The sequence below is a fragment of the Anopheles maculipalpis genome, chromosome 2RL (assembly GCF_943734695.1).
Source record: "Anopheles maculipalpis chromosome 2RL, idAnoMacuDA_375_x, whole genome shotgun sequence".
Taxonomy (NCBI): Eukaryota; Metazoa; Arthropoda; class Insecta; order Diptera; family Culicidae; genus Anopheles; species Anopheles maculipalpis.
Window position 1 is genome coordinate 65,082,146 of NC_064871.1, and position 21,262 is coordinate 65,103,407.

The window sequence follows — 21,262 nt, forward strand, 5'->3', positions numbered from 1 at the left end:
AAAAACGGTCCCCCGAAGACGTCAACTGTTGTCAATTGGAGCAGTTGTGAAGAAAATTTTGTACGAGAGAAAGTAACTTCTGCTCGTCTGGCTGGCGGGTGTGGAAAATTGGTTGTTTTCCCCGCATAAGCAATAAAGGCAACAAACTATCGTTTTCTCAATTCCGTGTCGCAAAGTGCACTGTCGAAGGGATGTAAGATGGAAATCGGTGTCTCCTGGAATGTTTTCAGTGTCCCGTTACATCTTACCAGCAAGTGCGTTTCATTGATTCATTGGTAGGGCTGCAAATCGAGTTTTCTTTTTCCACGGGTGTGCATAATTACAGGCCCCGTTCAGTGTGAGCGTCCGTGTGTGTGTGTGTATGAGTACGGTACGGTGCATACATGGAATAGCTGTGAAACCGTGCGCAACGTAGTTGCAGCATAGTTTTCTGCATCGCTTCGTTTTGCATATATTCGTTCGCACATACACCGCGATTGAAGTGGCGCAAGGTAACACAAGGGAAAGAATTTTCTATGGGAAAAGATGAATTCCACCAGCGCATCAGCGGCTGTAGCGGCGGCGACGGCACCGTCGGCAACATCAACAGCAGCGGCAACGTCAACGACGGTACCACCGTCCACCATGGGCAATGGCGAACTTTACTTCCGGCCCCTACCTTATTTAAGCTTCAAATGGATCAAAGCGGATGTTGGTAGGGCGCTTCGAAATGCGGACGATTTAGCGAACCTGTGGAACCACCTGATCCAGGATGAGGAAGTGATTACGGAACGGATACAGACGGCCGTGAATAGCATGGGTGAGGTGGTGTATTTGCGACCAGACGGGCGTTATTACTGTGGAAACGTAGCTATGTGCTGTGACTGCTGCAAGGGTGTGTGTTCGGCCGTTTCCAAATGCGTTTGCTTGGCCTGCGAAGAACTTGGCGTCCAAGAAGGCGGTGATTCGTCGTCCGGCCCGGCAGCGGCCGGTAGCAATGGAGTGGGTCGGAAAACCCAGGCGCAAAATCACACACATTCCCCATCCGAGCAACCATCGACCAACGGTGACAATTCGGCTAGTTCCGTCTTGCTGGATTCGTGGCTGTGGAGTCCTTTACCTGGTGAGTGTAGTGTGCAGTGGTGTTTCATTTTATTTTATTTAATTTTGGAGTTATTGTACTCCGCAAGGGTCCTTCAATAATATTATAATGTTATTACTAAGTAAACTTGAACTGAAATTTACTGAAACGTTAATAAGTAGGTTCTCGCGAGAAGATAAGCATAGCGCAAAAAATAGAAAAAAGAAAAAATATAATAGAAGCTAAAAATTTAAGATATGAGGGGGAGTATGAGGTGGGGTGGGGGGGGGGGGTGATCGGGAACGAAAGTAAGGAAGAAAAGTCAGAAACAGGACTAAAACTCGTAGAACGCCGAGCAATGGATTATTCCGACCGTGCCGAGTTTGAGGACTGAGGATGGCAGGATGAGGGTGGCGACGAAGGAACCAGGAAGGTATATAAAAGGAAACAAGGGAAAGGAGACCAGATGAATAAGTTTAGAAAAGAAGGAGACTAGCCACTATTACAAGAACACCAACAACAGAATAATGGGAAGATTGAAAACGGTTTAGAGAAAGGTCATTGTCATACCATAATCACACATGCAATTTTGCAGTATTGCGCACACCAACCCCAAGACAAGTCTCGTATGGTCCGTTTCGCACACTTCTTTGTTTCCGTTTTCATTTGTTTTTTTGTCTGCCACAGCTGGTTCAACAAAAAACTTACCTAAAAACTAAAGTAATTCTAGAGAGTAGGAACGGACGGCTGATTTTAAGGAGAAAACGCGGTAATACAAGGTTAGGAAAAGTGCATAGTATAGCCCGGAATGTAGCAAGGGAGGAATTAAAATCAAACAGATTGGCCACTACATGAAAAGGACGAAAGCATTCGTGGAGATGATCTTTGTTTGAAAACTTCCACACGACGCCTAGCAACATATATAGGAGGAGGGTAGAGCAGAGAACGGGGCGGGACATACAGGATAATAGAGGAAATAAGATGAAGAGGGACATCAACCTCATTGAATAGGACAGAATGCGATGAATGCGGCTTGAGACTGGATTCGACGAGATTTCAGCGAATATCAAGTCAGTGGGACAAACTCTAGAATATGTATGACTAGACTGCAGTACAGAACGTTCAAACATATAAGATCTAAAAAATCAGATACAATGCGGCGGAGGAGGCCAAGTGTACCATAGGCCTTACTTATAGCTTTGTCATAGTGCAAAGTGATCATCCAGCCATACATCTAAGACTTTCACCGATGAAGAAATTCACCCTTTGGAGAAACATGTCACAACATTTATAAGTGAAACAAATAGGACAGGGAGAGCGACAGAAAAAGATAGAGTAGAATTTAATAAAGGATAACGAAAGACCATTGGATCAACACCAAACGAAAAAAAGGTCGAGATGACGAGTTGAAGTACCAGACAGTTGGAAGTTGAAGAACAATTTTACAACATCAGAACGGTCAGATGTCAGTGACAAAAAAGGAAAACAGTAAAAGATTCAGGACTCTGCCTTGAGGCACGCCAGAGAGACAAGCGAAAGACATTGAGGTTGGTGCTACAATCTTGACCAAACAAAAACGGTTACTAAGGAAGGACTGTAGACAGGAAAGGAGAGAATTACCAAGTACGAATTTGCGGAGTTTGGCTAAAAGCTAAATGCGAGGGTTTTAGAGGGTATGCCTCTATAATTGGTGACGGAAGTTCGATCCGCCTTTTTTTGCAGATCAAAACTGGCCAACTAATTTTCCACATGTCCTTTTTTTATTTTTCAGGTACGGAGGATAAGAAGACTTGCATAAAGAAGCTGATTGGCGAACAAAGAGAAATATGTTTACAGGCGGCAGCCAATTGCTTGTCTGCGAATCGCATCCGTCAGCTACTGTTTGTGTACCGGCGGTACTTTATTGCACTGCAGGAAATGGGAATGCACCGAGAAACGGAGGAAAAACAACATGCTACCGAGCTGGCCACTAGCGAGTGTGATGCAGCAAAACTGAGCGTAAGTTGGCTTACAGCTTACTGAAGAATACAGGGTGTTGATCCATATAATAGATAGTGGAATGTTGCAAGCCTGTTGTGTAGCTTTTCAATCATGCAAATGGAATTTGACGTTCAATTAGGAAGAATTTGCATCACTGTTGTTGAATTTGGCAATCAGCACTGGTTCAAAAATTACAATTGCTACAACCATTTTCTGCGTAAAATCTGTTCAAATGTGAATGGCACGGCCTGCTGATTTAAACACACGATTGGAGGATATTTACCATTTTACCATTCTAACGGTAGAGTTCCAAACTTTCGCCAGAAATTCCACAGCAAATTTCAAAGTCCCCTATATGATTGCAAAATACCACAAGAATCTTGCATTGTTACTACTATCCATTGGAAAAATTACACTGAGTATTTCAAAAGTTCCATTAATATGGATCGAAACCCTATAAGCCACCCAAATCCAAGTTTGGCTAACTTTTTCTACTTATCTTTGCAGAAAAACTCCAGCCTCGATCGTACCGCCGGCACGATGAAAGACTCCGATAAAGCTACTTTCGGCTTGGCCCGCGTTGGTACGCGTGCGGCACTAAACTTTTCCTTCGCCTTTCTGCGCCGGGCCTGGCGTTCCGGCGAGGATGTAGAACTGTGCAGCGAGTTACTATCGGAAGCACTGGAAGCACTACAATCGCTCCCGGAAGCATCACTATTCGATACATCGCAAATGTCCACACTATGGATAGAGGTCGTGGAAAAATCGATCAAGTTCCTGCGGCAGGTCGTGCTGGGTGATGTAATGGGTGGCCGTTGTCTCGTGCCGAAAGCGGATCGACACATTGCCCTCAATTTGCTGCTAGAACTCGGTGCCCAAAAGGGAACTCTGGGTGGTTCGCTGGAAGGCGTTACACTGCTTCTAACGCTGCACGAGAAAGATCAACAATCGGACGATAATCGAAGTCCGCCACAAAATTCCGGTGCACCGCTCGTTCCGCTGCTTCATCGCTACGAACAGATCGAAAGTTTCGGTTCGTTCAACACATCGGATTCATTCCATTTCGGACCAACTGAATCGTTTCTTAGATTTCTTACACTACCGGAAAATGAAACCACTTGCGTGGATCTTAAGCTGGCTGCCGTGATCATTATTAGCCATCTGGATCGGTTGGCAAAACCGCACCTGCCCGCCGGCAACTGTTCGACCAAGGGAGCGAGCAAGTACGCCAACTCACCGAAAATATTCACTCTCGGCTGGAGTGCTTGTGCACCGGAACTGTATGGATTTACCGCGACCGAAGCGATACGTACGGGATGTGCCAATTTCGACGCCATGGTTACGTCGGTAACGGCGCCGGGCAGTATTGATGGTGCAATGCCGCGATATTCCACCGCCACCATCGATCTGCTGTACGATCAGGTGCGCCAGATCGTGTGTGCAGAGAATTGCGTTTACATATTAACCGATAGCGGTACCGTCCTGTACCTGTCCCAGGCCATCGCGATGACGGAGGACGAATATCCGGAGCGTGTAAAAGGGCTGGAAACCACCATTGTTCAGCTGGCGGCCCATTGCGAAGGTCATCACGTGCTAGCGCTTGCCGCTAGTGGGGAAGTTTACTCGTGGGGTAACGGTGAAGGTGGTCGCCTCGGACATGGTGATACGAACGCCAAAGAGCTGCCAACACGAATTGCCGCTCTGACCACCGAACGGCAAGTGACGGGTGTTTTCTGCGGTTCTTCGTACAGTGCAGCGATAACGGCCGCCGGTGAACTGTACACGTGGGGCCGTGGTACATACGGTCGGTTAGGACACGGCAATTCCGAGGATAAGTACATACCCACACTAGTAACCGCGCTAAAAGCGCACCGGGTAGTACACGTGGCGCTTGGTTGCGGTGACGCACATTCGTTGTGTGTGACCGATGCCGGACTTGCGTTTGCCTGGGGTGATGGTGATTTCGGTAAGCTCGGAAACGAATCATGCGTCGGGTCCTCCGTTCCAGTACAGATCGAACTACCGCAGGGCACAAGTGTAGTGAAAGTGTTTAGTGGTTCCCAGTTTAGTGTGGCACTGACACGCGAAGGAACGGTGTACACCTGGGGTAAAGGACACGGTGGAAGACTTGGACATGGAAATTCTGAACATTCCCCGGTACCAAAGTTGGTGCAAATGCTGGAAGGGAAGAAGATAGTCGATTTAGCTGTTGGTTTGGCGCACTGTTTGGCGCTCACAGCTTCGGGCGAACTGTACGGTTGGGGTCGAAACGATTTCCAACAGATTTGTCCCGAGTGTGTAACGCGAGATCCCATTATACCTACGCCGATTCTAACCACACCGCCTACGTTACGTGTCGCCGGTATGTCGGCAGGTGTTGCACAGAGCTTCTTCTGGTGCCACTCGTCCTCACACGGGATTTCCTTGAAAATTCCGTTCGTAGTGGATCTAAGTGAACACACATTCCGATTACTCGATCAGTTGCTATGTATGGTAAGCGTTACGTCCACGGACACGTCCCGACACCCGCCCAGTCAGGAGGCTGAGTGTATTGCAGTTGGTACGCTTAATCTGCTTCGCCTGCAGCTCCATGCAATGATAGTGAACAACGTTCATCCGCGTCAGGTTGGACTGGTGGAAGGATCACGCCTGTTAGCTAGTCTAAAGACACGCATACTTAGTCTGGCTGGTGGACCGGTTGTACTGAAAACAATGCAAGAAGCCGCCCAATGGACGCTCCAGGTTGGGTGGAGCATTATTCTACCAACGGCATCGGAACGTGCTCAGACGCTTACTTCGCTACTACCAGCCGGGCATGACGGTGGAACAATGAGTTCGGCGGCCACAAGTGCTGGTCACCGGTTCATGACGGACCTGCTAGTTGGTTCGCTAATGGCGGAAGGTGGCTTACAGACGGCGCTCAATCAGGCAATTAATCATCATCAGAATCAAAACCCCTTTCAAGCTCAGGAACCGCATGGAGCGGGCACTGGAACGCATCTTTCGCTGCTTCATCTACTCAAACAGCTACTGCGCAACAATTCCAGCCTAACGCAGGCACGTCTTGGTCAGCTTATGCTCGGTCCGTATCTCAAAATTGACAATTTCTGTTCGTCAGAACCAACTTCACCGAGTCTAGATTTATTGCACAAGTTCCAACGCTTGTTACTCTCACACCTGTACGCATCGAAAGCGGATGATCTGAGCGGAGCCGAAACACTACTCTACACCTACATACAACAGCTGGTCGGTCCGTGCGTAAACACGCTCAGCAAAGCGTACGAAACGATCCTTCAAGGTAAGGACGGTGTTGCAGACATTCTTCGTAACGACATTTCCGATGCTTTGCTGTACGAGCTGCTAATCGGGCTCGTCGTTATCCAGCAGGACAAACCATTGCTACTAGCAAACTTCGACTGGAACCAACACCTGATTCCGCTGCTGAACGCTCTCGACGCATTCAATCGGCTTACGCAGGAGGGCGAATTGCAGGACACGGATGATATGGGATGGCCGGGCATAATTAGCCGCGGTGCATCGAAAGTGATGCCGGTGCAGGAAGAATCGATACTGATCCGACGCAGCGACATCGACAATCACATCCGCGACGGTGGTAACTGGGTCGTAATCAATGGAAACGTATACGACGTTAAAGACTATACACCGGAAAATGTACTCACCCAAGAGCTGCTGCAACTGCACGCCGGGAAGGACATTTCGCTCGAGATTGGTAATCCGCAGCATCGGACCGCGTTCGAGTATATCACGTCATACTTGCGTGTGGGTCGTTATGCAGTTAGCGAGATGTACGACAGTGCTACCAATCCACGTCCACTCGTGACGTTAACACACTTCCACTCGGAATGTTTACTCGCGTATCTGCTAGGACAGCGTGCAAGTATTCTACAGGTTGGATCGCCATTGCAACCAGCCGAACTGCAATGTCGCAATCTGCTCAACTCACATGTCCTGAGCGGTGGCCTGCAGGTGCTGCAACCATCCAATCCATTCGACGAAGAAAAAGGTGAAGCACGCAGTAGTGGATCAACGGCTGGTAGCACTCCGACAGATGCTTCCGCCCAGCTTCCGATCGTGGCAGGCAATGGCGGTCCGGTGATGGGAAGCTGGCCTATGGTACTCATAACACAGCGTGTAGATACGCTGCTGTCGAATTTGGGCGAAGGAAAGATTACCGATCCTTTGGTAGCATCATGGCTCGGTCTCTGCGAACGATACTGTAAGGAGCATCATCTGATCTGGCATCAGGAGTTTCCCCCGGAACATCCAGTCGTCGAGCTGGAACGTTTGCTGATGGCGGTACTGATACGTCATCAGGCTCTCGGACCACTGGCGCTTGCTGTGATTGATCGAGAGCTGAGCGGGACTGGTACAAAACCACCGCAGCCAATCGTTAACATCATTCGTACCGTGCATCAAACCAAATGGGCAATCGTGAAGATGCGCCAGCAGCTAAATCGCAGCTACAAAGAGGTGTGCGCACCGATGATTGACAAATGTCGCTTTTTGTTGTATGAAATCCGGCCCGCCATCAGTCTCGAGCAGCATGGACTCGAGCGTTTGCCCATTCTGCACCGACCGTCCCGGTTTAAGGCGCTCGTCCGTCGTATCATTGCGGAGATGCGTGCAGCCAAACGGCAACTAAAGCTGGCGTGCGCAAAACCTGAAGACATTGTTAATGCCACCATCCAAAGTCAGTTCAGCATTGGTAAGATGCATTCCCACGAGAATCTAAGCGGTTGTGGGATTACCAAACATCATCCGCAGCAGCAACATCTGCACCAGGGCATTGCACACGTGACTGGTGTGACGATCTCCATGGAAAATCTAGTCAACGAAAACATTATCAAAGTGGCCAGCCTAGAAAGTCTCACCACCACTGGCAACGTGCATCGTCGTTCATCAGTGGATCGGTCGGCTTCACCGGTGATACTGCTTAGCAACACTGGCCCGACCCTGGCGAAGCTAGCGGCATCGAACGAAAACCTGCTCGATACTGACTGTCCACAGACAGGCGACGGTACGGTCAATAGTATCGGTGGCGTAGTGGCGGTAGATGTGACGGGCACGATCGAAGGTGTGGACAATGCTGAAGTAGAAGAAAATGAGAAAAAAATAACATTTAACAACGATGATCAGAGTAAAACACCTACGAACGAGATGATCGAGTTCCATGGCACTACAGGCAAGGCAGCGAAAACTTTCTCCCAAGACGGGGATGATTTCATCAACAATGTGATCGCAAACTTGAGCGAAAAGTGTCTGCTGGAATCGTATCCGACAGAATTTAAAACCGGCATTAGCCAACAAGTCGTCGATTTCATCCTGCATGATCAGTGCGATGTGGAAACGTTGCGCCGTGCAATGTATTGCCAGATACAGCGTTACCAGCTTCGCAAGCAAGGGTTGGAGATGTTCTACGAGTTGCTTTGCATCAACGGACTTTTCGATGCGGTGCAATATAATCTATTTAACGGATTTCTCGGTTTGCATCTGGGGCATGACTCTGTGAGAAGCCACCACACGGGTGGTAATGGAGATGGAATAGCTTCGCCGGAACAGCAGCAGCTGCAACGCGAATCGGAACATGTGCTCGATAATTTGAACATGATCACTGCCTACCAAAAGGCGAACATACTGATCGCGCATGCGAAAATCATCGAATGGGCAGTACTGGAACTGCAAAAGTACGTCAATCAGGATAAAATCAACGGACGTCATCGAACGCACGGCGAGAAAGACAATTCGAATTTGGGGACGTACGTGTTTCTTAAGAAATTGCCACGGGCCAGATTTTTGCTCAGCATCTTCGGCATACTTTCTCGTACATACGAAGCGAATGAGCTAAGTTTACTGGTCAACTCTGGAATTCTGGGCAGCATAATGGGACTGCTGCGACAAACCGGTGCCGATATACCGAGCAACAAGAACACTTCCGACACGTCGGTCATTTATGAGGACGTGGTAACCAATGTAAGTTGTTTGCGTCAGTTTTGGTTAAGGACAGCTTAACAAAATGACTTTTTATTTCATTTTAATTTTTCTTCTTGTCGTTAGTTAAAATCTTCAAAGGAAGGCCTTTCTGGACCAGAGCTTACAAAATTCATGAAAATTGGAACAAGAATTACTCGTGGCGCTGATTGGAAATGGGGTGAACAGGATGGACCTGGCGGTGAAGGGCGCATAATCAGCGAAATAGGCGAAGATGGGTGAGTAAAAGGATTCTTCTTCTTCTTCTTCTTGACTTAACGACTTCTTAGGTCATGCCGGCCATCGAAATGGCTTTCTAGACTGCCGATACCACGTGGTTTTTTAGTCAGTCCTCACTACGGGGGGACGGTCCGTATGGGATTTGAACCCTGGTCCTGCCGTTTGAAGACCGGCGACGCTATCGCATACACCACCGGCCCCTAGAGTAAAAGGATTATGTTAGTTTTATGTAAATTCCTCATTACAAAATTCTTGGTCCTAAAAGGTCGTCTAGAAACTATAAAATTGATATTAGATAGAAGAGACATGGTTTTAGCTAATCCAGCAATCAACTTATGAAAAAAAAACAAACAAAAATGAGCCGTCCTCCTTCTTTGCTGCACCGTCTCCAGATCAAATAATAAGCATCTCGAACGGTATGAGGGGTAATCGATGCTATTAGACTAGGGTGGTCGATTCTGTTTTGTTGTTGTGGTGACCCGACAATACTTGCAAACACTACCAAAGGACGGACTATAGAACAGTACAAAGATTTTAAACAAAAGAGTCAATAAATTTGTTGAACACACGTATTATAAAACCTAGGATGCGTAGGGCTTTAGTGGCTATTTTATTCCTTCTAAAATGTATAACCCAGCACTTATTGACGTTTATCTTCATGCATAATTTCATTCAAATTGTTTTGGGTTCGGGGATGTGCTGAACTATGTCGTTTATAAATATTACAAAATTACATAATTATAACGAATCTTGGAAGCAAAGCAAACTAATTGCTCTCACTTTGTTTTTCACTCTTACAGCTGGGTTCGAGTCGAATGGGACAATGGTTCGACGAATTCGTATCGTATGGGAAAGGAAGGAAAGTATGATCTCCGTCTGGCGGACAGCGCCCTAAAAGCACTATCTCCAGACAAAGACAGCGAACGCGAAGACTTCATCGATCACGCGCTTAATAATGAATCCCACCCTACCAAGCTGCTTCGCAATGTGTGCATTAAAACACTACAGATGTTGTTCGCTTCGGTAGGTCTACATGCCGAGAAGATGGAACAAAATGCCCTCCGTGGCGTAGCCTCCCTTTTCCGAACAATGCTTCAGCCGTATGAATCCCGTTCCGGCACCGTCGCAGCAAATAACTGCTACAACTTTGGCTTGGAACAATGGACCGTACTTGGGTTTTTGCGCGCCATTTCGTTTACACCAGCACTCTCTCGCCAGCTGACGACACCGCTTTGGATTGAGCTCGCCTTCAAGATTCTAAATGCACCAATTGCGAGCAAGAAGGATGTGTACAAAAAGCTACATTGTCTACGATTACTGCAGTCTACGCTCGTTAACTGGACGCATGACGATCGGCATCGTGTTGATAGTATCATTAGTCAGCTTTTTGATGTCCTAGGCCGGATCTCGCTTACCTGCCCGAACGATTCATCGCTATTGTCTAGCGCGATCGACGCAAAATCGCGCGTCCTGTATAGTGCTTCCCACAGTGGTACCGTAGCCGAGGAAATGGTAGTTTTGATTCGACGACTTCACACCTTGCCGCTGTGGAATGAAAGCATAAATTCATTCATGCAACAGAAAGTTTGTTTAACGGCCGACATTTTTCTAGTCAACGAGCTGGACACGATTGCGGAGTGTGAGAAGCGTGCGATCATGGGTACGCTTGGTACGATCGGTGGATGCGATTCACGACCAAGGATCGGATTAAATATCACGCTGGATGGCGTCCGGGGTACTATATCACGTATGACCAAGAAAGGAAAAGTGGTTATGAACGTGCATGGAGCAGCCGAAACGAAGAAAATTCCTATTTTCAAGGTGGCCGAGTGTGCAGATGTCGGTGCATTTAGCCTTTCAAAAGTAACCATAAGCGAGATGTTACTTAACTCGTGGTCCGTAATGTTTTATGGCATTGGGCAGCTTGTTCCACTGAATAGTGGAACAGGGGGTGATGGATGTGCCAGTGCCGCACTGCTTCAAAGCCAGCAGATCAACTTTGCCACACTGAAAGCAACGAAAGTACTGTTTCGTAACCAGAGTCTGTTGCGACGAATTCTTCGCCAACGGTCACCAGGTTTGACTAAAAGTGCTTCACGCGAAAGTGTATCAACCGATGGGGATAGTCCCGAGCCGGAAGAAGGGAAAACTCGTTCCGAATCCAACACATCGGACGAATCGCAAGCATTCTACACGGCTGAGCTACTGATACAGACGATTCTGTTACGTGCAACACAGCCAAGTCCGTTGAAAGCGTGCTATACTTATCAGGAGATGGAGTTGGCTGCACTGAACATCTCACAAATGCTTGCCAGTCATGTACATTATACGGCGGGAGATCCTACCGGTGGCCAGATAGCGTCCACACGCTGTAACAAACGTCCAATGGCACTGGGACAGCCAACCATGATACATGGCGTGCCCGTGTACAACAATGAAGCTGCATCACTTACCGCTGATCCTTTACCAACGGTACCATCAGGGATGGGATCGCTTGATGGTAATGCAATTAGTCTGCGCAGTGGACGAGGAGGTCGTACATCGAACGCTTTCATCGCTCCTACTCCGCTAGTTGCGCAAATTATGGAAATGGGATTCACACGTAAATCGGTTGAGCTGGCGTACAAGAGTCTTATGCAGCAGAATGAAAATGGCAACCCGACGGCGGAACAAATTATTCAATGGATTCTGGAGCATCCTGAACTGACAGCAAGCTTGGGACTGAACTCTGGAGGAAAATCTGCAGATGGTGAGCAGCATGATCATGACCTGCGTGGTGGCCACAGTGACACAGAAAGCGTTAGCTCGGACACTATGGATGGCGGTTCATCACAGCAGGACTACCAACAGCACCACATCCACCAACACAGTGGATCCGGAGCAACGTACAAAAGTCGTGAGGATTTCAAATCGACCGATCAGTACGCGATGTACGTGCGCGGTCTCATCTGTCCGGGAATGCTCGTGCGCTGTTGTCAAGAGTTTGAAGAGATTCGAAAAGGTGATATCGGAACGGTAGAGAAGGTAGAGCCGGAAGGTTTGCATGATCTGAATGTGCGCGTTGACTGGCAGATGCACGATCGTCCGTACTGGATGTGCTTTGTGCATTTGGAAATGCTTGAACCACCGACCACGGTTACGGATCCGTCTGGGTGTGGCGGTATTATGGTAGGGTCGCAGGTACGTCTCTTGCGAGCTCAGGTTTCTCGGCATCGGTTTCCATCACTATCGGCTCCGCGAGGCACTACGGGCGTGGTGAGCTCCATGACCGGGAACGAGGCTATAGTCGAATTCCCACAGCAAACCCTGTGGAAGGGTAGCGTCAGCGAGCTCGAGTTGATATCCAATCCTACTAACTATGGAACGGGTACCGGTTCCAGTGCTCAAAACGGTGTTGGTAGTGGCGCGTTCGACATCATCGATGATTGGTCCCGGTGTATCCGTGCATTATCCGTATCGTCGAATGAAGCCTCAGCCAAGTATCTACTGGATCGAAGCACCAATAACTATTGGCAGAGTGCCAGCACAGCGGTCCAAGGGAAGCACTGGATTAGGCTCGAAATGCACGATCAGGTATTGGTTCAATCACTATCGATCATTGTCGATCCGGATGATTTCTCGCACATGCCTTCATTGGTCGTGGTTCGTGTGGGTGATGATAGTTTCTCAATGACCGATCTTCGTTGGGTATCGATTAATTCAACTACCGTGACGATGCCACTGCTCACGGATTGCAAGCAGTATTACCGGCTAATCGAAATCCGCATCAAACAGTGCCGCAACAATGGGATCCAGTGCCGAGTGCACGGACTTTCGATTGTCGGCAAACGAAGACAAACGGACGTAGACATGATGCTTCACAATGCGGGATTTTTGGCATCAGAAAATGAAACTATTGCCGAACCAAGCTATTCGACTTCTTCGAACTACGCAGACGAGCCGACCTCGCTGAACGATGAAGTGTCGTCGAAGGTGTTGGTTTGGGGTCTCAACGATAAGGAGCAGTTGGGTGGACTGAAAGGATCGAAGGTGAAACTCCCGACGTACTCTTCCGTGTTGAGTCAGCTCAAGCCAATACATATCGCCGGTGGCTCAAAATCGCTGTTCATTGTATCACAGGACGGAAAGCTGTACGCATGTGGCGAAGGAACGAATGGAAGGCTTGGATTGGGCCACAACAATAATGTGCCCACACCGAAGCAGGTACCAATACTGAGCCAATACGTGGTGAAAAAGGTAGCTGTCCATTCGGGCGGTAAACACGCGATGGCACTTACGCTGGACGGAAAAGTATTTTCATGGGGCGAAGGAGAGGATGGCAAGCTAGGCCACGGCAATCGATTAACGTTGGAAAAACCGAAATTGATTGAAACACTGCGCACGAAACGAATCCGGGATATTGCGTGCGGATCTAGTCACAGTGCGGCCATCACCAGTTCCGGCGAGTTGTACACGTGGGGTCTGGGTGAATATGGACGCCTGGGCCATGGAGATAATTGTACGCAGTTGAAACCTAAGCTTGTGACAGCTCTGCAAGACCATCGCGTTGTTCAAGTGGCTTGTGGAAGTCGCGACGCTCAAACGCTCTGTCTAACGGAGGATGGTCTAGTGTTTTCCTGGGGCGATGGAGATTTTGGCAAGCTCGGACGCGGAGGCTCGGAAGGATGTTCCATTCCGCATCAAGTGGATCGGCTCAATGGAGTGGGTGTGATGCAGATTGAATGTGGTGCACAGTTTAGTCTTGCTCTTACGAAAACTGGTGAAGTGTGGACATGGGGAAAGGGCGATTACTACCGATTGGGCCACGGAACGGACCAACACGTGCGAAAGCCTACCCCAATTCAAGGATTGCGTGGAAAGAAAGTCATTCATGTGGCCGTCGGTGCTCTACACTGTCTCGCCGTAACAGACAGTGGACAGGTCTTCGCATGGGGCGATAACGATCATGGCCAGCAGGGATCGGGAAACACAATTGTGAACAAAAAACCTAGCCTGGTACTCGGTTTAGATGGGATCTTCGTTAACAGGGTAGCGTGCGGTAGTTCGCATTCAGTCGCTTGGAGTTTACCGCAGAACCAGACCGAAAAAGATAAAAAGGAACCGGTTGCGTTTGCCGTAGCGAAGGATCCGCTCGGAAGTCACAGTTTGGGAATTTACGCATCTGATACGGAAGCGACCACTTCCTCTCCGTTACCTGTCTCGAGTAGCAGCAAACCGCAACGACCTTCTCTGTCCGAGATCGTACTCTCGTTAGAGACGGCCAGCGCAAGACAAGCCGCATTGTCACACATTATCAACGCAATGAGCATTCTACATGCCCGTGCATGCATAATAGCAGCCCTTACCTGTCACTCGCAGGTGAGCGCGGCCGATAAAGTGTCGACGTACGGGCACAGTGGAGATACCATGCCACGGCCCGTATCGCCTATATCGGAAGGAGATGAAATAGGTGCCGGAAAAACGACGGTCGCCGAAAGCACACTGGCCCAACAGAACGAAACCATAGCGCACGGTGGAGGTGAAGGACCGGCAGATATCGCCGGTCTAACAGCAGTTACGGTAGGAAACAGTGATGGCAATTATTGCTAAACGAATTTTAACATTTTTTATATTTTTTTTTTGTCATCACTCATACAGACGAACGAGTTTCTTGATGGTGATATTCCGATCATTTCCGGTATGAATAATACGCTCGGTGCGTATCGCAGTCTCACTGGATCGTTGTCCCTATCTGCCTCGATTTCGAGCTGCAATGCGACACAGCGACAGTCAAAGATGTCTGCCAGTGCAATGTCCGTCATGGCTGCCACAATGACGCATCATGATGAGGTAGGTAGCTTTACAATATCAATATCTTGGAAATAATTGCCTGGTGGTGAAGCGATAACGGCGCCTATCTTCACACGACAGCTCAGAGGTTCAAAATTCATCTGGACCGTTCGCCCGCAGCGAAGACTGTCTATCCAACTTTGTGGAATCTGCAAGTCTAGTAAGCTCATTACACGGCCGACATGACTGAAGAAGGTCATTACGTGAAGAAGAAGAAAAAGTATGGGCAATCCATAGTTTCCTCTGCCTTTTCCATTGAATGATAGGAAAATGCCTTCTCCCAATGTTCTCAAACCATTCTCCTTTTTGCTGATAATAGACGTCGGTAATTCCGTCTATAGGCGATATATGGTAGTCGTCGGAAAAATATTTATTTAAAATCTACCCGAATGACTTTTTCGTTTCTCTACAGAAGCGAAAGGATGTATGAAACCGGACTCGACTCCGGAAAAGAATCCGGAGTTAATTCTGGAATTTACACCGAAGTTATTCGGAGTTAAATCCGAAATGTCTCGGAGTCGGACTAATGTGACTCCGCGAAAAATGAAGATTTACCCGTCACTAGTCTGTATCGAACAAGATAAAAAAATGATAAAGATTTTAGTAGTTCGTTTGGACTCAAGTTCATTCAACGCAATAATCGTTAACATCAATGACCAGATTTTTTCATGCATTCGGAGCCAGAAAGCCAATCAATTTTATTCTTGTAGAAACATGAACACGATTCTTACCAAATTTGACGTCTTTCCTTTACTTCCAGCTGATGAACGAAGCAAACACTAGCAACTTGGACGATTTTACTGCGTTACTCGGCGAACCAGAAGCGAAACATCTGATAGAATTGTTAAAACTAAGCGTATTTGGTCGAACCGGTGCAACCAGCACATCGGAAACCATAGCCAACACGCTCATTGCGCTTGCTAAATCAAACTCCACTATCGCAAATATGCTGATCGAAACATGCATCACGGAGCTGGAGGATCTATGCACATCACGTCATTCCTTGGGCAAGCTTCCGAAGCCAGTGGCACAGGAAACAAGCCATCCTTATATAGATGATATCATACTAGTGGGTATGTAAAAGGGCGCAACATTTGAATGCTACAGTTATTATACAATTATGTATCTTTCTTTGACAACAGGACACGTGAAAATTCCCGGTGCCGAATCACTCCGCATTGAGTTTGACAGTCAATGCTCCACGGAACGCCGCAACGATCCACTGATCATTTTCGATGGATCGGGTAACGTGGTAGCCACACGCTCCGGGCGTGAGTACGCACAGTGGGCACAGGAAATTCGCATCCCGGGTGATCAAATGCGCTGGAAGTTTACAAGTGATAATTCAGTAAATGGATGGGGATGGCGATTCTACGTACATGGGATTATGCCTGAATCCTACCTACAGGAACTGGGTTCAGACAGGACCGTTCTCTCACAACCCTCAATTGCACTCGTAATGGCTTTGCTGGACTCGCTACCAGTACCCACATCGAACACCAGTGTGCTCATACGTTTAACTTCGGCTCTGTCCCAATGTGCCCAGCTGGGTTCATTAACAGTCGCTCAACGAATTTGGTCATTAAAGAAGATGCATCAGCTGCTCTGTAGCAGTAGTGTAACTCAAGCGAAGGATAGTACACCAAGGCCGATTGATTCTGCTGTTACCGATATACTAACGCCACTCGTACCGATTATCTTGCGCCAGTATGAATACGAAGAACCACAAGTCCGGAGCGGCATTCATCTGATGCATTCGGAGTATTTCAAAACGCTCGTTGCACTAGCGTGCGATATGCACATGGACACACTTCTATTGCCCCAAGCAGATCCACACCGTTGGGCCTGGTTCCGGCGATACTGTGCGGCGGTTCGTGTTGCTCAAGCTCTTATACGCCGAACGCATCTGCCGCCTTCATTTTGTTTGGAAGTTCGCAAAAAGCTTGCCGAAATTGCTTCGCCAGCGACGCCCGCTCAAACAACTGTCGGTTCGTGTGCTAGTAGTCAGGGCGGTCCTACGGAAAGTTACAGCTCGTTGATACAACACACTTCCAGCCATTCGAGTTTGCTCAGCCAGAGTCATCCACTCGCCTTTGACTTGACCAGTACTATCAGCAGTAGCAGCACGACAACCAGCAGCAGTAGTACCGGCACGACCACCATCACCGCAGGAAGTAGCGATTTTTTGCCAGCGAATGTAACCACCGGAAACGAGTCAACGAAGTATCTACACGAAGATCACGGCTACTTTACACCACAGTACGACTCACAGTTGCTGCAGTGGTTCAACAGAAGGCCGGAAGATTGGGCCTTCTCATGGGGTGGAGCAAGTACAATTTTCGGCTGGGGCCATAATCATCGTGGCCAGCTCGGTGGATTGGATGGAAGTCGTATAAAAAATCCAACGCCCTGTGAGGCGTTAAGTTTACTGCGCCCGATCCAAATTGCGGGTGGCGAACAAACGCTGTACGCTGTAACGCCCGATGGAAAACTGTACGCAACGGGTTACGGTGCTGGTGGTCGGCTAGGTGTCGGGGGAACCGACTCCGTAACTACACCAACGCTCGTCGAATCGCTGCAGCACGTGATGATCAAGAAAGTGGCGGTTAATTCGGGCGGCAAGCATTGTCTTGCGCTATCCTCCGATGGAGAGGTATTTTCGTGGGGTGAAGGTGAAGACGGAAAGCTTGGCCACGGAAACCGGGATAGTTATGACCGACCAAAATTGATCGAATCACTGTCAGGGATTGGTGTTGTCGATATAGCGTGCGGTAGTGCCCATTCCGCTTGTATAACCATCCAAGGACACGTGCTGACATGGGGAAAGGGCCGGTACGGTCGACTAGGACATGGCGATTCTGAAGATCAGCTGCAACCGAAGCTGGTGGAAGCGTTGCTTGGCTATCGGGCGATCGATATCGCTTGTGGTTCGGGCGATGCGCAGACACTCTGCATCACGGACGATGACAATGTGTGGAGCTGGGGTGACGGAGACTACGGCAAACTGGGCCGCGGCGGTTCCGATGGCTGTAAGGTGCCGATGAAGATCGAAAGTTTGGCCGGATTAGGTGTGACGAAGGTTGAATGTGGATCCCAATTTTCGGTTGCTCTCACACGCTCCGGAAGCGTGTACACATGGGGCAAGGGTGACTACCATCGACTGGGCCACGGCAATACGGACCATGTACGACGGCCAAAGAAAGTTGCGGCACTGCAGGGAAAGAAAATCATCTCCATCGCTACGGGATCGTTACATTGCGTTGCTTGCAGTGATGGAGGGGAAGTATTTACCTGGGGCGACAACGATGAGGGTCAGCTGGGCGATGGAACTGTGACGGCAATACAGCGTCCACGTTTAGTACAATCGCTGCAAGGGAAGCACATCGTGAAGGTGATCTGTGGGTCTGCGCATACGCTCGCCCTTTCTACGTATCAGCTGAGTGAAGCGGTCAGACCGCCACCGTCGCCGCCGCTGGAGTACGATCTAGTGCGTGACATTGCACCGGAAGTGCTTCACGCTCGATTGGTACTGTTGCATCATTTTTCGGAGCTGTTGTGTCCTTGTCTCGCTATGCTACCGATCGCTGGATCTCTTTCGTTGGCCTCCCTGAAGGATGTGCTCGTTTACTCGATTAAGGAAACGGGCTTCCGTAAGGTCATTCAGACCACGATGGTACGGGACAAACCGCACGGTCCTGTAATTGAACTGAACCGGATCCAGGTAAAGCGATCGCGCATGCGTTCCGGCAACGGACTTGCTGGAGTGGACGGCATGAAGAGCGTGTTCGGACAGATGGTCCAGAAGTTGCCACTGCTCACACAGGAAGCACTGTCGATGCCACATCGTGTGTGGAAGGTGAAATTTGTTGGTGAAAGTGTCGATGACTGTGGTGGAGGATTCAGCGAATCAATTGCTGAGATGTGTGACGAGCTGCAGAATGGTAGCGTACCTTTACTGATACAAACGCCCAACGGTCGTGGTGATGCTGGAGCTAACAGGGACTGCTTTTTGCTGGATCCGACGCTGACAACCGTGCTGCACATGAATATGTTTAGATTTTTAGGTGTACTGATGGGTATCGCCGTAAGGACTGGATCTCCGCTGAGTTTGAAGTAAGCTTCATTTGCTTTTGTTACAATTCTGTTCTGTTTTGTTCCAATCTTCATGTTCTGCTTCCAACTTTCGTAGCCTTGCTGAACCTGTGTGGCGCCAACTGTGCGGAGAAGCGTTACGTCCATCCGATCTGACGGAGGTAGATCGAGACTACATTACCGGTTTACTATACATTAGGGATGTGGAAAGCGATCCAAAAGTGTTTGCATCGATTGAACTACCCTTCTCTACACCCTCTGCCAAAGGCCACGAAGTTCCATTATCTACCAAGTAAGGCTAGCCATATCTTGGCTCGAGGCAAATTCTGCTGAATGTTTATCGTATGCAACTTTTCCAATCATTTCAGATATACTAAAATAACGCCAGAAAATCGCAACGAATATGTAAAGCTTGCGCTAAACTATCGCATCCATGAGTTCGACGAACAGGTGAAAGCCGTCCGTGATGGTATGTCCAAGGTAATTCCGGTCCCCTTGCTATCGCTCTTTTCTGCTGCCGAGCTACAGGCAATGGTTTGCGGTTCGCCGGACATTCCACTCTGCTTGTTAAAGACCGTTGCCACTTACAAGGGCGTCGAATCGACGTCCTCGCTCGTGCAATGGTTCTGGGAGGTGATGGAAGAGTTCACCAATCAAGAACGGTCACTGTTTCTACGATTTGTCTGGGGTCGTACCCGGCTACCCCGAACGATTGCCGACTTTCGGGGGCGCGATTTTGTGCTGCAAGTGCTGGATAAGTACAACCCTCCCGATCATTTTTTGCCCGAAAGCTACACCTGTTTTTTCTTGCTCAAAATGCCTCGTTACTCGTGCAAGGTAAGTTTGAACTGGTTCGAAGTTTAAGTTCGAAGTTTTACTAACATACACTCCGATTGCAGGCCGTTTTGCAGGAGAAACTTAAGTACGCCATTTATTTCTGCAAAAGTATCGATACGGATGAGTATGCTCGGGTCGCTATGGGCGATCCCACTGAAGCGACTGGCAGCGAGGATAATAGCGACATTGAGTCTGTATTGTTTTAAATTAGCCATTAGCATCTACTGGACGGAGGAATCGTATTAACTAGAATCGTTACCATGTAATACAAAAAAAAAACATAAATCAATGAAGTGCGTGCTGAAACGTGTCGGCAAACACACACGTGCCTCACTCATCTCCTAGGAGCTTACTCGACTGATTAAATTGACTGAAACACAAGCGTGCATCACACGTGTTCATCAGGAACAGGAGCTAAAACGAAATATCTCTCCGTTTTGTCCTTACTTCATCATGTGTCCCTAATGCTTGGTGTACTCCAACGAGGACGATTTGTATTTTGGATAGTCTTGAAATTGGGGAAAGCTTTTCGAATAGCTATGCAGGTAGATTGCACCATTTGTTTTGCAATACTCGTCATATCTTAGAAGTTTTTTGTTTTACTTTAATTACAGTTCTATGAATAGAGCATGTATAACACATTCCAAAAACTGCCGATATGTGTGTAATCAATCGGAAACATCAAAGCTAACATATTCAATTGTTAGATTTAATGACATACACCTTTAGGGATGTGCAGTCACCGATAAACCGATGAAGCGATGGTGTGATAGAGAATATATGTTTGTTATCGAAATGAAGCATAAAGAGACATACCCATTTCGGGAAAGGGAAAGGTAGAGGAAAAACTCGAGCCTTCTGTGTAATTTGGTTTCCCAGGAAAGATTGAAATTTGTTGATTAACTAGAGAATTTATGAACTGATCGATAAATGGTTTGCTTAGCATGGAAACACTTGAAGCGTAACTGATCCACCCCGTGGTTGTGGTTTCCTTTTGCCACTAGCAGCTAGATGAATTGTCAACTAGCAGCTTAACAACAAGCAGTAAGTTCCTTATCGATTGAGTGCTTGCGTCCAACATAGAAATTTTGATTGAAAAGCACGATTAGAGAACAGTTTCTTGATATTAGCTGACAAAAGGTATTCACTAACGCTTTATTCATAGTTCGCTAACAAAAGTTGGGAGTTGCAAAATTGTACAACATCCTTACTCAACATTTACGCATTATCGAGTTG

The 21,262-nt window shown here is 48.0% G+C and overlaps 4 protein-coding genes across 4 annotated transcripts in view; 3 read left to right on the forward strand and 1 right to left on the reverse strand.

The window, feature by feature from the left end:
- LOC126556023 (eukaryotic translation initiation factor 2D) overlaps window positions 1-10,035 on the forward strand; it is a 526,420-nt gene extending 516,385 nt beyond the window's left edge. The window contains exon 3 of the mRNA XM_050211184.1: window positions 10,026-10,035. The gene's annotated coding sequence lies outside the window, so the exon portion shown is untranslated. The remainder of the gene's footprint in view (window positions 1-10,025) is intronic.
- The window catches only part of LOC126556469 (small integral membrane protein 20-like), a 389,536-nt gene that overhangs the window by 360,092 nt on the left and 8,182 nt on the right, over window positions 1-21,262 (forward strand). The window lies entirely within an intron of this gene.
- The window catches only part of LOC126556308 (peroxiredoxin-6-like), a 270,155-nt gene that overhangs the window by 242,343 nt on the left and 6,550 nt on the right, over window positions 1-21,262 (reverse strand). The window lies entirely within an intron of this gene.
- On the forward strand, window positions 526-20,233 carry LOC126568736 (probable E3 ubiquitin-protein ligase HERC2). The gene is made up of 11 exons (XM_050225251.1): window positions 526-1,102; window positions 2,832-3,058; window positions 3,548-9,031; window positions 9,116-9,267; window positions 10,069-14,827; window positions 14,906-15,097; window positions 15,858-16,170; window positions 16,240-19,210; window positions 19,287-19,481; window positions 19,558-20,026; window positions 20,089-20,233. The coding sequence occupies exons 1-11, from the start codon at window positions 526-528 to the stop codon at window positions 20,230-20,232; spliced, it is 15,483 nt and encodes a 5,160-aa protein (XP_050081208.1). The 3' UTR covers window position 20,233.

What these genes read in the sequence shown, in the direction of transcription:
- LOC126568736 (XM_050225251.1), top strand. Translation starts at nt 526, where the DNA reads ATGAATTCCACCAGCGCATCAGCGGCTGTAGCGGCGGCGACGGCACCG. An exon ending in CCGGTCTAACAGCAGTTACG is followed by an intron (nt 14,828 to 14,905) that starts GTAGGAAACAGT and finishes TCACTCATACAG; the next exon opens with ACGAACGAGTTTCTTGATGG. An exon ending in GGATCTCCGCTGAGTTTGAA is followed by an intron (nt 19,211 to 19,286) that starts GTAAGCTTCATT and finishes CAACTTTCGTAG; the next exon opens with CCTTGCTGAACCTGTGTGGC.